Raw genomic sequence first — 16,967 nt, 5'->3', positions numbered from 1 at the left:
GGAGAGGCATTCGTCTTCATGGACGACAGTTCACGCCCCCATCGTGCATATCTTGTGAATGACTTCCTTCAGGATAACGACATCAGTTGGCTAGAGTGGCTAGCATGTTCTCCAGACATGAACCCTATGTAACATGCTTGGGATAGATTGTAAAGAGCTGTCGTGACCCACCAACAACTCTGAGGGATCTACGACGAATCGCCGTTGAGGAGTGGGGCAATTTGGACCAACAGTGCCTTGATGAACACACAGATAGTATGCCACGATGAATACAGGCATGCATCAATGGAAGAGGACGTGCTACTGGGTATTAGGGGTACCGGAGTGTGCAGCAATCTGGACCACCACCTCTGATGGTCTCACTGTACGGTGGTACAGCATGCAATGTGTGGTTTTCCTGAGCAGTAAAAAGGTTGGAAATGATGTTTATGTTTATCTCTATTCCAATTTTCTGTACAGTTTCCAGAACTCTTGGAAGCGAGGTGATGCAAAACTTATTTTTATGTGTGTACTTGACTGCCTTGATCCATGGCTTTCAGGGTGTCATGTGAATCAAATGTGAGTTGGTTTCCACATGGACAATTTTACCGAAATTCGTGCTGGTTGGTACGGACGAGGTCATTTTGTTCAAGATTTCTCATTTCGTTTGAGCTCGGAATAAGTTCTAAGTGTTTACAACAGGGATATTGGACGTTAGTTCTGTGTATTACTTCTGGTACCCTTTTTGTAGACAGATGTGACTTCTGTTTTGTTCCAATTATTTGTTCAGAGAGTCTACGGCTGTTTATAGTTAAAAGAAGGGCTACTCATCCGCAAATCTGGCGTTGAATCTGATAGGGATTCCATCGGGCCTCGAGTTTAGTTCAGTTGAAGCGATTTCAGTTATTTCTCAACACCGCTGACACTAAAACCTATATCACTCATCTCCGCAGTGGAGCAAGAAGTAAACTGAGCCAGTAATTGTGGATTTTCCCTCGAGAAGTTACCAAGCAGAATTAGGGTGACAGAGGAGGCGCCTCTAACTTAATCCCTCATCGGCGCGTTTCGCAGTGTTAAGGTGCAACGCAGAGGGGCTGACCTGTGCGCCGCACGCCTTGAGCTCGGTGAAGATCTCGGTGAAGAAGCCGGGCTCGGCGTTGATGCGCAGCATGTTGCGGCTGAGCCGGTTGACGATGAGTAGACAGCGGTCCCAGAAGCGCTCCTTGTCGTCCTCGACGAGGAACGGCTTGAGCGGGTAGCTGATCTCGTTGCCCATGTACGAGTAGGAGAGGTAGAGGCACGTGAGCACGACCGCCTGCAGTTCGTGCTCGCACGACAGGTTCTCCTCCGTCACCAGGTCACGCACCAGCATGTACACGAACACCACGTTGGCCGGGTTGATGAACGCCACGTCCTGTGGGCACACCGGCGAAAGGGAAGGTTAAAACACCGTGCGTGCTTCAGTGCTGTCGGGAGTAGTGATTTACTAGTGTGCAGCGTGTTAAACCTTCCATGCGCGCAATTTTTGTAGCAACTCAGCGAAGATAATTTTTTTGCTATCCTATTACAAATGTGATCAACTGACTATTTATTTATTGATAATTTTATTTTCGTGATCTAGGACCAGAAACTATGGTGCTACATACATCACCACGGCAACTTTTTGAGGTATTAAAACTATGGTTGTAAACAGATGGTAAACAGATTTCCCGCTTTCCTTTTGTGAGCTGTTATGTGTTGCCATTACACGTAAAAAAAACTGATGAACAGTGTTTTCTGTTTTTATTTTAAATATTCTTTTACACTACTGGCCATTAAAATTGCTACACCACGAAGATGACGTGCTACAGACGCGAAATTTAACCGTCAGGAAGACGATGCTGTGATATGCAAATGATTAGCTTTTCAGAGCATTCACACAAGGTTGGCGCCGCTGCCGACACCTACAACGTGCTGACATGAGGCATGTTTCCAGCCGATTTCTCATACACAAGCAGCACTTGACCGGTGTTGCGTGGTGAAACGTTGTTGTGATGCCTCGTGTAAGGAGGAGAAATGCGTACCATCACGTTTCCGGCTTTGATAAAGGTCGGATTGTAGCATATCGCGATTGCGGTTTATCGTATCGCGACATTGCTGCTCGTGCTGGTCGAGATCCAATGACTGTTAGCAGCATACGGAATCGGTGGATTCAGGAGAGTAATACGGAACGCTACGCTGGATCCTAACGGCCACGTATCACTAGCAGTCGAGATAACAGGCATCTTATCCGCATGGCTGTAACGGATCGTGCAGCCACGTCTCGCTCCCTGAGTCAACACATGGGGACGTTTGCAAGACGACAACCATCTGCACAAACAGTTCGAAGACGTTTGCAGCAGCGTGGACTATCAGCTCGGCGACCATGGCTGCGGTTACCCTTGACGCTGCATCACAGACAGGAGCGCCTGTGATGGTGTACTCAACGACGAACCTGGGTGCACGAATGGCAAAACGTCATTTTTGCGGATGAACCCAGGTCCTGTTTACAGCATCATGATGGTCGCATCCATGTTTGGCGACATCGAGGTGAACGCACATTGGAAGCGTGTATTCGTCATCGCCCTACTGGCGTATAACCCGGCGTGATGGTATGGGGTGCCATTTGTTACACATCTCGGTCTCCTCTTGTTCGCATTGACGGCACTTTGAACAGTGGACGCTACATTTCAGATGTGTTACGACCCGTGGCTGTGCCCTTAATTCGATCCCTGCGAAACCCTACATTTCAGCAGGATAATGCACGACCGCATGTTGCAGGTCCTGTACGGGCCTTTCTGGATACAGAAAATGTTCGACTGCTGCCCTGGTCAGGACATTCTCCAGATCTCTCACCAATTGAAAACGTCTGGTCAGTGGTGGCCGAGCAACTGGCTCGTCACAATACGCCAGTCACTACTCTTGATGAATTGTGGTATCGTGTTGAAGTTGCATGGGCAGCTGTACCTGTACACTCCATCCAAGCTCTGTTTGACTCAATGCCCAGGCGTATCAAGGCCGTTATTAGGGCCAGAGGTGGTTGTTCTGGCTACTGATTTGTCAGGATCTATGCACCCAAATTGCGTGAAAATGTAATCACATGTCATTTCTAGTATAATATATTTGTCCAATGAGTACCCCTTTATCATCTGCATTTCTTCTTGGTGTAGCAATTTTCATGGCCAGTAGTGTACTTTCTTTAAAAAGTTATTCTTACCGATATTAAAGTTTATTTACCACAATGTGAAAACAATCCTTGAAACTTCATCATGAAATAAAGGTATGAGCTGATACATGTCACAATAATGTATATTGCAGAAGCCAAGCAATGTGTTCTGACAACAGTAGTCATCGCACGACAAATAGAAAGTGATTATTGTAGCAGTTTTCTTACACGTGGTGCAGTGTAGTACCACAAGACGTCTTTAGGCATAGACACAGGTGGTGAAGCACATTCCCAAAAGCTTTGAGATACCCCTAAGTCTATGGTAATGGTGAGAGTGCTCTCCAAGGACCAGAAATGACAGGTTAATTTTGTCATAAGTATAGCTCCCAAGCCCCCTCCAGAAACCACTTTTGTGGTAACCACACTTCCCAATAACCATTAAAACGCCGTTGTTTGTAGGGATATATATATATATACTTCCCACAGTCCCGAAACCTATATTTCACAACAGACAGAAACTACAGCTGGTGCAGCAGACTGCTATTAGATGCCAGGGGTGTACAGAAGTTCAAAAAATTGTTCAAATCGCTCTGAGCACTATGGGACTTGACATCTGAGGTCATTAGTCCCCTAGAACTTAGAACTACTTAAACTTATGGACATCACACACATCCATGCCCAAGGCAGGATTCGAACCTGCGACCGTAGCAGTCGCGCGGTTCCGGACTGCAGCGCCTGGAACCGCTCGGTCACCGAGGCCGGATGTACAGACATTTAGTGGGAAGTACTGCTTATCACGCACGGCCTGCGAAAGGGTTAACTGGAAGGTGCGATCAGTCACTGTCAAGAATAGTTTTAAGTCGGTTGAAATTGGAAGGCTTCAGCCGGTAGTCTTTTGTTTTCGGTTGCAGCCAACGTTAGCTATACTGTGTTCATCATTAGAATAAACCTGATGCAAACATTACACCACTTTTCTTCCGCGTTGGTTGGAATCTCACTGGATTTCGGTTCACGTGAATCTTCAAGCTGTCGCCAGTACAATCAAGTACGATAATAAGGATAACCTTTATGCTGTGCCTCACGTGACCATCGACTGAACCAGAATAAGGGACAACAGCCTTACCGGTGCATTTAACTTTGACAAATCAGTCCAGTCAGCTGGTTCAACTATCCTACAGTGATGTGAACAATTGCAGTTGAGAAGTAAAAAGAAGCGAGCAGAGAAACAATATAGCTTCGAATGCCATTTAATTTTTTAAGAGAACTAAACAATATTCGGCAAATTAGGGGACCAGACGGAAAGGATAACATGCTCTCCTTCTTAGCTATCACAGTGTTATAATTACGTAAATACAGGGTCTGAGCGAGTTATGTGTGAAGCAAGAGCGTATTGCAGGGATTGTATCATATAATTAAATATGTAAGCCACTGAAGTTATTAGAGTCAGTCGTTTGGTAAACTCTGAACTTCTTCCATATTCGAATCCAAGAAGTACATTGCAGTTCTGAAACTGCCATCTGTGATGTTGATAACGAGTCGATGAACAGCAGAATCCACGAAACCACTCAAGCGCCACGTTTTCTCCTCTTCTTTTGTTGTCGCCTACCGTTTTCTATCCCTCTAGCCTTCAGCAGCGAATGTGACGACGCTTCGTACATTACGTCCAGTACATCTGGCAAAAGTGGCTTGACATTTCTCGCGACAAATCCCTTAACTTGGCTCCAGACCACTTCTGATGGGTTCATATTACAGTGGTACAGTGGAAACTATAAAAATACAGCATTCGTATTTTGTGCTAGATGCTGTGAAAATTATTGTTTTTCATGTTGCTACGATCCGTATCACTCTGCCTCATGTGGTCTAAAAATAAAGAATATGTGATTTTTCGTTTTTGTCATAAAAATTTAATTTATGTTTTCTTAATTTGAACAACCTTTATTAACAATATTTTACAAAGCATCGATAATTAAGAATTTATATTTGCCATGAAACCTGAAGTTTTGCGTACAGTACGTAATTAGAAACAAGAAGATGTGTATTTTTTCACAAAAAAATGATGATTAGATATGTTCTAATTGGCGAAAATTTGATGAATTTCACATTTGAAAGATGTAGATATTCCAACTGAACGAAAAAAGAAAAACCAAAGCGAGATTTGAACCGCTGATCCATGGACTGTACCAATTTACCATTATACAATGCTACCGAGTTAGCTGCACATCAGATTTTTAAAATACTACTTTATTTTTTTAAATGCAGTTCCTCGGAAAACTTCAAAGCCGATTATTCTTCTAAACTTGTGGAAACATTAAGAAGAACCTGCTTGTGGCCATTTCTTAACCGTGTTCCACGCGCATGTTTCACTGTGGAGCAGGAAGCAACATCAGCCATTTTCACAGTGCGTATTAAAAGTGCGACATTCGGAGCACAGAGACAGTGACTGTACACCGTTTTTGAAATGGAAAACTACATTGCTAAAGCGTGCTTAAGAAAAAGATTGATGGCTGTTAATACATTAGAAAGTTTTAAAGTTTCATTTATGGCAACGTAGCTGTAAGATATCTAATACGTAAGTAGTACCTACTTCCAAGAGCGCAACAACAGCGTACGTGCGCTACGGCTGCTGACCAATCATCGCGTTTGTATTTGTTTACATCTGGTTTATTCTTATGATGAAATACATATAGGTGTCAGTACGATGCGAGTAGGGTTGCAATTAGAGATGGGCAAACTGAAACAAGTAACTGTTTCGAAACAAATGAAACAGTACAATGTAATGTTTCGATACGCTGTTTCGAAACAGTGAAACAGTTTGTGTTTTGTAATTTAATAAACCTACACATTTTATCATCTTGAATGTCTACTGTATAAATATGTCCATATAAACACGAATGAGGTGCGAGAGCGCTAATCATATCGCAGAAAGTGTGAAACTATCACTTAGGCGTCTTGGCACTTTCGTATTTCATGCAGCAAATGCGCTGCTTTCGTGTCGTGTGACTTTCATACTTTTCAGTTGGCTGAGGACAGCCATAGCTGAAGACAGAAGAACCACCACGAACGGAACTGGAGGTGGGAGCAAACTGCAGAAACAACGGATATGCTACTGGGATTCCCACATTCCGTCAGTATGGGTAATATACCCATCCTGCTAATTTCCATGCACACAAAGGGAATCATTGTGGATAATAGGCACAGTGACTTATAGCCTTACAAATAATGCCAAATAATTCGAATAAATAACAAAATATAACAGAAAAAAATTTTGTCTTTCAAGGTGTTTCGAACCGTTACTATAAATTCACCATGCTTCCCAGCCCTTCCCGTTCACCATTACACTATCAGTGATATGTCAAACAGATTGCTTGCAATTATACCTACATCAAATTTGTACATGTGTCCAATAACTGTCACTCTACGCCTTTTTTTTATTCACAATGTTGTAGGCTTACTTGCGTTTCTTAATATGATTACTGTACATGAACAGAGAAGCGTATGTTATAAAAAAAGTGTAATTTAACTGAATGATTTTCACATATTTATTATTTTGAATGTGAATAGTATGCGTTGTTTTATTGTTTGGTTAGTGTTTATAAAGCAGACGTTACGCCATTTCGGGATAGGACAGTCAGCTAGAAACGAAGCTTTATTTTCGGATATCTTAAGCTTCATGCTATTGCTTGTCAAGAAGATTTCGACACTCTTGAAAGTGTTTCACGAAGTGGTATATTGTGTTTCAGTACCTGTGCCGAGCCCGAATCTCGTCCGACACAGAGCGGAATGAAACATCACTGTTTCGATACAATTAGTCCGTTCCAAGCACAGGTGGACTGAAACAGCCTTATTTTGAAACAACGATACAGTTTCTGTGTGTGGCTCGAGATCGAATCTGGTCCGGTTATCCGAGACAGGGGCGGAATGAAACACCACTGTTTCGAAACAGTGAACCACAGCCGTTCCGAAACACTGAAACAGTTCCACGTATCGATACACTGTATCGAAACATAGAAACAGTGGCCAAGTCTAGTTGCAATACCTAGCTGGGACCTCGTCGGGAACTCTGGAACGGGTGTGTAGATATGAAGTAAAAATTTTATTTCATAAAATTACCTTTTATTTAAAACACAATTACGTGGAAATTGCTTTAGCAGAAGTAGTTAGTACACTATGTTCTGGAAGAATTCAACTTTTTACGCATTTAAAAAACTCCATGCAAGTCAGCTTGAAGTTAAGCCGGCACTGTAGCATTGGTTCCACAGTCGCTGGCAGCTGTCGATTTCTTTCATCGGTCCACTGGGCCGACATCAGCGAAATTACTCTTTTCACATTGACGTTGTGTGCGAGAATAGAAAACAAATACCCGCATAAGTTTAGTAGCTGGCTTTTGCGTACAGGATTTTAAGTTTCCCGCAGAAAGTAAATCTACCTTCCTATCACGGAGTTTATACGTCCATTCTTCCGAGTCACGCTTAGTTTCCAAAAAGCTCTTCAGATACATGTATTCCTGAAAACAATTGTCGCCTGAAATCTTCACACCGTATTTAGTCAGGTATTTGATAGTGTTTTCAATCATCACCCAGTCTGGAGTTTCAGATAACGCATCCAATCAAATACTTGATATTTACGAAAAGAAGTAGGCTTATTCAACTACTCAAAGGCTGTAGTAAGAAAGCCATTGTCTCTTTCTCAAATTTCGAAATCAATTTGATTGTTTCTTGGTTAATTTGTTCAAATTCATCTAGGTTTGCGTGCCAATAAAAATAACAATCTTGAAGTAAATTTCACTGATCGGAATACTGAAAAGATCTGAAATTATTTTAGATTGCCTGTCTTCGGCATAAAAAAAGTTGTTTTAATGGAATCCAAAGCGCAAGAATTCTCTTAACTGCAGGCATTAACGGAGCCACCTCGTTTTTGAATGAGACAAAAGAGAGTGGCGGTTGACATCAACCTGTAAGCAGAACTCTTTCAGCGTCTCTGTCATTACCGTGTACATTGAAAAATACTTAAATATTTTCACGACAGTTACTTCAGTGTCGACGTTAAGACTCCAGCAGCGCTTGATAGGGTATTGTGGAGAATATGGGCTAGGCAACCAACTCCTTCTACATTTTTTCCTGGTTCTTCTTTAATTTGGCGAAACATTCCACTGGCCGCCTAGATGAAGCCATCAGAAGTTGGTACTGGTATTGTACCACAAAAAGCGATTGATTCATGTAAAGGAATCTGCAGTTGCCTTAAAGCGTCTAGACAAAACTTTGCAATTTGTCTCCGATGTTTCGTTATTCGGCGAATCAAGCATCAACAGCTCCTGTTGGATTGCGTCAAATTCAGTAAAGTATTGAACAAAAAAGGGAATATCTTTTCAGCCTTGTCGTCCGATGCGTCGGTGCCTATGCTGCAAAATGTAAACTTCTTGCAGTTGTTTTATGCATTTGCATACGGATTGTTGCGCGAGAATATTTTTAACAATCGCTATAGCTGTGGTCCTGACTGTAGACTGCTTTGCGAACACTTTGGAGCCAGGACACATTGCGGCATTCAGTTTTACGGTACAGTCAAGAAAGCTAAAGGATTAATGATGCCCGACAACTTTATAAGCTGATGTTAGTTCTGCAGCAGCAACGAGTAATTCTTCCTGGTGTCTTCTTTAATCATGATGTAAAAATAGGCTTTGAAGTCGATGCTACATCGAATCTATTTGTATGATTCTTCGTAGAAATGTAATGCTTCACATCTGCCGTGAGTTACTAAGATCTCAAGCAGCGCTTCCTGATACGTTCGTCCTTTCTTAACAAAAGACCACTCTTCTGTGTAATCATCCGAAAAGTGACATTTTCTCTTTCCATTTTTAGGCATTTTCATAAGCTATGATAAGATAAGCAGTAAACGCTTTAAACTATACTAACTTCCACTCGGGTTGTTCGTATTAGGTTTAGAAAGAATCACCTTATCAGATCGCTTTCAAATGGGAACTGTCCGATTCTTCCTTGTGGGGCTGCTTAAATAGTTCCAGCTCCGTATTCTGGAGAAGTCATATTTATTTGAATGATGGCGCCAGATCCAGATGGTACTTGCATCGTCGATACAGGATACGCAACATGAAATGCCATTTGTGAGACGACCTTGTCAGCATAAACTTGTTGACGCAAATAAAACTAACCGAGGCTGGATTTACATTTTGCGCTAACAGATGGCGTTACTTTAGTACTTGAGCCAAGTTCGTAACAGCATTTTACAAAATTGGGACAAAATTGTGTCTTGTAGGGATATCGGGACAAGAAGATCCATAACGGTGATGGTCTCGACATGTCAGGATGGATGGCAACCTCAGATTTGAGGTTGTCATTGTTATCAGCTTTGGTCCTTTGTTGTGTTCTCATAGGGTTTCCTTTATTTGTGATAAGTAGCACCTGTTTGAGAACACTTTTCCGTACATGTGACATATCATTTGGCGCCCCGATCCCCCTCTTTCAGACATCAGTTGCACTTGTATGGCTTCTTAGCAAGACTCTTAAAAATAAATCTAAATCTAAATTTAGTGAGCGCGGAAAGCAGTCGTTTTTTTCTTTTAAAATAAGTACTGCATAGACATTTCTCTATAACAAATATAAATGTTGGAAACTTATTCCAGCAATTAACTATTAAAAGAGGAAGAAATTCATTCCCATTTAAGGTAATTACTGAAATCTTTAGATAGCTTTTAGTGAAAGCAGATAGAACTGACTCATCGTATTGTTCTGATGTGAATAAAAATCAGGTGACTAATAAACTGACTGTAAGTGATGAAAATAAAATATTTCTAATATTTTAATTTAAAATGGATTCGTTTCATTCTATAATTTACAAATTATTTCACTTTCCATCGGAAAAAGTGGTACGGAGATATGAAATCAGTCATTTAATTTCATATTGATGTGTAAACATAAGACACTGCTTAAATGTTTAATCTGTATGTTACATGTGAAGAAAACTCACAAGCAAGAGCGTCCATACCTGCGGGCAAGGGAGGCTCCCCCCCCCCCCCCCCACCACCCTCCCAGCTCTCAGGGAAAGGAAAAAATATAGCATGATCACGTGTATTTCTTTCAAGAAAGTGATTTAAAACTCGGTATTACATAGATTTTTAACAGGGTCGGAAATAGGACTTTCTTATCGCTACTTACAAGTCGTCATTCTTATTCCAAAATATTAAAAATACGCCATACCCCCATGTCTAGCCCCCTCCGCCCCCTACAAAGTATTATATGGGGGCCCTTGCTCACAAGTACTTGAAATTGTGACATGTAACATTCTGCTGAGGTGTCGTATCTCTTACTAAGGTAGGTTTTTGGTGAAGTTTGAGCCCAGTTAAAAGGGAATTTAATCGAAAAGTTTGCATTTCAGATACATTTATTCTAACAAGGGTAATCTTTGGTACTGAAGTCAGTGGCGGCTCATGAGCATACACTCACACTTATCTCGTAAATGGATTATTTACAGTCCTGTGCTTCATGAGACATTTCTGCTTCTATTATCGTATGCTTTCACACGTGTCAGTTTCCACTACTAATTATAGTACACCCTGTAAAGAAATTCTGCACTTGGGCACCAGCTCATTTGTGTTGCTTGGACCTTAAACCGAACTTCATGATGTATTGTGGTCTTCAGTCCAAAGACTGGTTTGATGCAGCTCTCCATGCTGTTCTATACTGTGCTAGCCTCTTTGTCTCCGAATAACTACTGCAACCTATATCTTTCTGAATCTCTTTATGTATTCATCTCTTGGTCTCCCTTTACATTTCTTACCTCCCTCATTTCATTTGATAACTTAAAATGTGTCCTACCAACCCATCCCTTCTTTCGGTCAAGATGTGTCACATATTTCTTGTCTCCCCAGTTCTATTCAGTACTTCCTAATTAGTTACATGATAGACCCATCTAATCTTTCTAATCTTCAGCATTCTTCTCTAGCACCACATTTCGAAACTTTCTGTTCTCTGTTTGTGTAAACTGTTTACCATCCGTGTTTCACTTTTGTACATGCCTACACTCCAGACGAATACGTCCAGGAAAGACTTCCTAATACTTAAATCTATATTCGATGTTAACAAATTTCTCTTCTTCAGAAATTCTTTTTTTGCCATTGCCCGTCTACATTTGTATCCTCTCTGTTTCGGCCATCATCAGTTATTTTTCTGCCCAAATAGAAAAATAATCTACTACTTTAAGTGTCTAGTTTGCTAATCTGATTCCCTTAGCACCACCTGATCGACGTCGACTATGTTCCATTATCTTTGTTTTGCTTTTGTTTATGTTCATCCTATATCCTCCTTCCAAGACACTGTCCATCCCGTAAACTGTTCTTCCACGTCCTTTGCTGTCTCTGACGGAATTACAGTGTCACAGGCAAACCACAATGTTTTGATTTCTTCTCCCTCAACTTTAATTCCTATTTCAAATTTTTCTTTGGTTTTCTTTGCTTCTTTTTCAATGTATATACTGAATAACCCTGTCTCACTCCCTTCTCAAGCACTGCCTACCGCTCATGCCTCTTGACTCTCAGTACAAGTTGTAAAAAGCCTTTCGCACTCTGTGTTTTACCCGTGCTACCTTCAGAATTTCAAAGAGAGTATTCCAGACAACATTGTCAGAAGCTTTATATGAGTCCACAAATGCTATAATTGAAAGTTTGGCTTTCCGTAACCTATCTTCTGAGATAAGTCGTAGGGCCAGTATTGCCTCGCGTGTTCCTACGTTATTCTGGAATCCAAACACCTTCCCCGAGATCAGCTTCTACCAGTTTCTCCATTCTTCTGTAAAGAATTCGTGTTAGTATATTGCAACTATGAATTATTAAATTGATAATGCGGTAATTTTCACGCCTGTCAGCAACTGCTTTTTGGAAGGTAAGTGTTCGTAACTGTTGCAGTTAGGATCTTAATTAAACACTGGCTGGTACCCACAGCTATGCGTACATACCGGTTATTTTGTTATGAACAGTGATGGTGAGTAAGTAAGCCACTGTGTGTGCAACATCAGATGCCCCCCCCCCCCACCCAAGTTTTCCCAACGCACGATGAATCAGCATCCGCAGCGTCACTACCGAGCAGTGCGGAGAGTGGGCATGGACGGGACTGCGCATCCATGCATCGTGTTGCTGAAATAGCTGTACATTTTACAACGTGTATAAATAGTGTGTAAGTGTGAAGTAAACACACTGAAGAAGATCTCAGCTCTGTATTCATTACGTTGAATCGTATCACTTGGCACATATCAACCAATAAAAGTATTTTCACAAATACAGGGTTATTACAAATGATTGAAGCGATTTCACAGCTCTACAATAACTTTATTATTTGAGATATTTTCTCAATGCTTTGCACACACATACAAAAACTCAAAAAGTTTTTTTAGGCATTCACAAATGTTCGATATGTGCCCCTTTAGTGATTCGGCAGACATCAAGCCGATAATCAAGTTCCTCCCACACTCGGCGCAGCATGTCCCCATCAATGAGTTCGAAAGCATCGTTGATGCGAGCTCGCAGTTCTGGCACGTTTCTTGGTAGAGGAGGTTTAAACACTGAATCTTTCACATAACCCCACAGAAAGAAATCGCATAGGGTTAAGTCGGGAGAGCGTGGAGGCCATGACATGAATTGCTGATCATGATCTCCACCACGACCGATCCATCGGTTTTCCAATCTCCTGTTTAAGAAATGCCGATGGAAGTGCGGTGGAGCACCATCCTGTTGAAAGATGAAGTCGGCGCTGTCGGTCTCCAGTTGTGGCATGAGCCAATTTTCCAGCATGTCCAGATACACGTGTCCTGTAACGTTTTTTTCGCAGAAGAAAAAGGGGCCATAAACTTTAAAACGTGAGATTGCACAAAACACGTTAACTTTTGGTGAATTGCGAATTAGCTGCACGAATGCGTGAGGATTCTCTACCGCCCAGATTCGCACATTGTGTCTGTTCACTCCACCATTAAGAAAAAATGTTGCTTCATCACTGAAAACAAGTTTCGCACTGAACGCATCCTCTTCCATGAGCAGTTGCAACCGCGCCGAAAATTCAAAGCGTTTGACTTTGTCATCGGGTGTCAGGGCTTGTAGCAATTGTAAACGGTAAGGCTTCTGCTTTAGCCTTTTCCGTAAGATTTTCCAAACCGTCGGGTATGGTACGTTTAGCTCCCTGCTTGCTTTATTCGTCGACTTCCGCGGGCTACGCATGAAACTTGCCCGCACGCGTTCAACCGTTTCTTCGCTCACTGCAGGCCGACCCATTGATTTCCCCTTACAGAGGCATCCAGAAGCTATAAACTGCGCATACCATCGCGGAATGGAGTTAGCAGTTGGTGGATCTTTGTTGAACTTCGTCCTGAAGTGTCGTTGCACTGTTATGACTGACTGATGTGAGTGCATTTCAAGCACGACATACGCTTTCTCGGCTCCTGTCGCCATTTTGTCTCACTGCGCTCTCGAGCGCTCTGGCGGCAGAAACCTGAAGTGCGCTTCAGCCGAACAAAACTTTATGAGTTTCTCTACGTATCTGTAATGTGTCGTGACCATATGTCAATGAATGGAGCTACAGTGAATTTATGAAATCGCTTCAATCATTTGTAATAGCCCTGTATGATGAAGTTCGAAAGTCAAACAGCAAATAGCTTTTTCAAAGAGTATATGCTTTTCCCTAATTTGCATAATATTCTTCAAATCGATAAGTATCTTGTAATACACACTTTCTAAACGAGACCATGTTCTTCCTCGGGATTCAAGCTGTTTCCGAGCCAAATTTCATCCATGTCGGTTCAGCGAGTTAATCACGAAAAAGTAATAGACAGAGTTACTTTCATATTTATAATATTACTATGAATGAAACTTTATATTACGATATATTTTTTTCCTTGATTTGATTTTTATGAAATGAGGCCTATACTGTGGCCCATGCCATGCCTAAATTGTCTGCAAAACCCACATTAAAGAGAATAGCATGTTAAAACAAACGGACACGACAGTTTTACAGCTTTATTGTTAGTATGGATATTAATACATCACTTTAGGTTACGATCTACAGTTAAGCGGCTAAAGGAACAGGTTTCTTTTAACAAAGGTGCATCTATAAAAGTTTAAAGTTATTGCGGGTATGAAGGAGCAAAGGCAGGAAAATCTCAAATGGGAGGGAGCAGTCACTGAAGAGACTGAGAGTTTAAGGGAAATAATAACGGAAACATAACAGGATACATTTAATTACATAAAATTATCTGGCAATGACTTATTGAGAGGATATAATGAATCTTTAATAAAAGTTTGAAATGAGAATAAATTTAAAACAATAGAAGTTTGAATAAAACAAAACAAAAACAATTGTTGGGTGGGCACTAAATTTTATCTGTTGGAATGTTAGATGACACAGTATCTAACAACAGAGTAAATTGTACAATCATCCCAAGATCTCTTTAGCTGTTGGTATAGTTCAAAATATGACTCAGTAATTGATAATGCAAGCAATAACATTATGGAAGTAGCGTCAATGGAGGTATAAAGAAAGTAAAGGTGTCTGAAGATGAGGGTGATTCAATACAAGTCGTTAAAAACCGAGGTAAAGTAATACAAGGGGAACATATAAAATTGTTTATGGAATGTCAGTGGAGGAATACATCCATTGTTCTAATTTCTCTATTTCACAATAAAAGAGGCAGACAAGAGACAAATCACTATGAATATTACTATTCTATCAGTAAATATGTAAGGTATATAGTAAAATTATCACTCGCCGAATAGAAACAGAAGTTAGGTTTCAATGCGGCAAAGGAATATGCCAAATTTAAAAGTGGAAAAGCCCAACAGACTGTTCGCAAGCAGTGAACGAAAGTATAGAACGAAACAGTGAGTGCACATACCGCATATCTAGGATTGACAGACTGTTCAGAAAGCTGTTGAGTCAGTTGCAATAAAATATGCACTGCGGTGACAAACCTCGAGAAACAATGCATTGCTTCCACCAGCTTTAGTATATCGAAATGTATGCGAGGATACGTCAATACCTACAGCTTTCTCTAGCTTCATCAGGATAGTGATAAAATCAGGTTTGACAGAGGTGCCAAGGCAGGAGATTCTGTGTCACCATAACAGTTCTCTGCAATCCTACAAGAAGTTCCCACATGCTGCAACTCGGTAAATGAAGGAGAAATGATCGTTAATGGAACTTACTGACCCACCTTTCGTTTACTGACAACATCCTACTGCGCAGGTACCTTCAACAATGAATGGAAGAAATTAAAGAAGCATGTTTGAAAGTTCGTCTATAATTTATTATACTGAAGCTAGAGTAATTTATTATGAAATTATGAATATGAAAGAGTATAAATTAATAATGAAAACATGGGACCAGTTGATGATTTTCTGTACCTAGACTAGCTGAAGGCAACGATGGCATTGGCAGGAACAACATAAACGGGAAACATAGTGGCTGCTTTTGATAAATGAAGTAATATTAACAGTGCTTTTGATTTGTCAGACAAGGTGATCTTGCAGAATGACGCTTTCAGATTTTCTTCACATTTTTAGGTGCTCAGTACTGGGACATAAATTTCCTAAAGCAGTAAGAGGCAATTCTCAAAAGAACTCTAAAAAGCGCCTTTCGAGATTAGCACATTTTGGAGCGCTGGTAAGTACCATATATGGTGCATACGTAGCGTAATAGGTTTGTAATTATGAAGTTATTGGTCCAAACCTTGCTAACATCAGTTTTTTCTTTTCATTTAAATTCCATATTTATTAACACATGGAAGTGATGATTAATAAATATTGACTCATATTTTTGTAATAAAAACGACATTTTTATTTTTAATTACTTTTCGCATAAAAATTCTGGTATCAAAGGTAAATTAAAATTTGGCACAAAAATGCGAAACATGAAACAGAAAATGAAACAATTTTTGTTCCTATAGAGTGCACAGTATTTCTGCTCTTCATAACTTGTTTCGTTTAACAAAAAGATGTTTTGCATATCTTTATAAAGTTTTGTTTTCATACAACCATTAGTTAAAAGCCAAAGGATGTTATTTTTACTAAACAATTATTATTGAATATATGTTATTTAACATTTATATTTGTTAATAACTACGGAATTCAAATAAAAGTAAAAAATGTTGCTACTAGCTACTTTGAAACTAACAACTACACGATTACAAATGTATTACGCAACGCATTCAGCTAACGGCGAACACGTTAATAAACTCAGTAAGCGTTCGGAAATCTACATCTACATCTACATGGATACTCCGCAAATCAGACTTAAGTGCCTGGCAGAGGGTTCATCGAACCACTTTCACAATAATTTTCTATTATTCCAATCTCGAATAGCGCGCGGGAAAGACGAACACATATCTTCCCTTCGCGAGTTCTGATTCCCTTATTTTATTAAGATGATCGTTTCTTCTCATGTAGCCTGGCATCAAAAAAATATTTTCGCATTCGGAGGAGAAAGTTGGTGACTGAAATTTCGTGAGGAGATTCCGCCGCAACGGAAAATGCCTTTATTTTAATGATGTCCACGCCAAATCGTATATCATGTCAGTGACACTCTCCCCTCTATTTGGCGATAATACAAAACGTGCTGCTCTTATCTCAACATTTTCGATGTACTCCGTTAATCCTATCTGGTAAGTATTCCCGACCGAGCAACAGTGCTCCAAAAGAGGACGGACAAGTGTTTAACTGTTCTGCCAATAAAACGCAGTCTTTGGTTCATTTTCCACACAACTTTTTCTATCTGTTCTACCCAATTCAAGTTGTTCGTAATTGTAATTCCAAGGTATT

At 40.5% G+C, this 16,967-nt stretch overlaps 1 protein-coding gene across 1 annotated transcript in view; it reads right to left on the bottom strand.

Annotated features, from left to right (window-relative positions):
- Window positions 1-16,967, bottom strand: part of LOC126237404 (cyclin-dependent kinase 5 activator 2) — a 331,564-nt gene that overhangs the window by 13,291 nt on the left and 301,306 nt on the right. The window contains exon 2 of the mRNA XM_049947497.1: window positions 1,079-1,393. Coding sequence (XP_049803454.1) covers window positions 1,079-1,393 — 315 coding nt within the window. The remainder of the gene's footprint in view (window positions 1-1,078; window positions 1,394-16,967) is intronic.

This window comes from Schistocerca nitens, chromosome 2 (genome assembly GCF_023898315.1).
Source record: "Schistocerca nitens isolate TAMUIC-IGC-003100 chromosome 2, iqSchNite1.1, whole genome shotgun sequence".
NCBI lineage: Eukaryota > Metazoa > Arthropoda > Insecta > Orthoptera > Acrididae > Schistocerca > Schistocerca nitens.
Note: the sequence above shows the minus strand (reverse complement) of the source record. Positions and strands in the feature narration are given on the sequence as shown.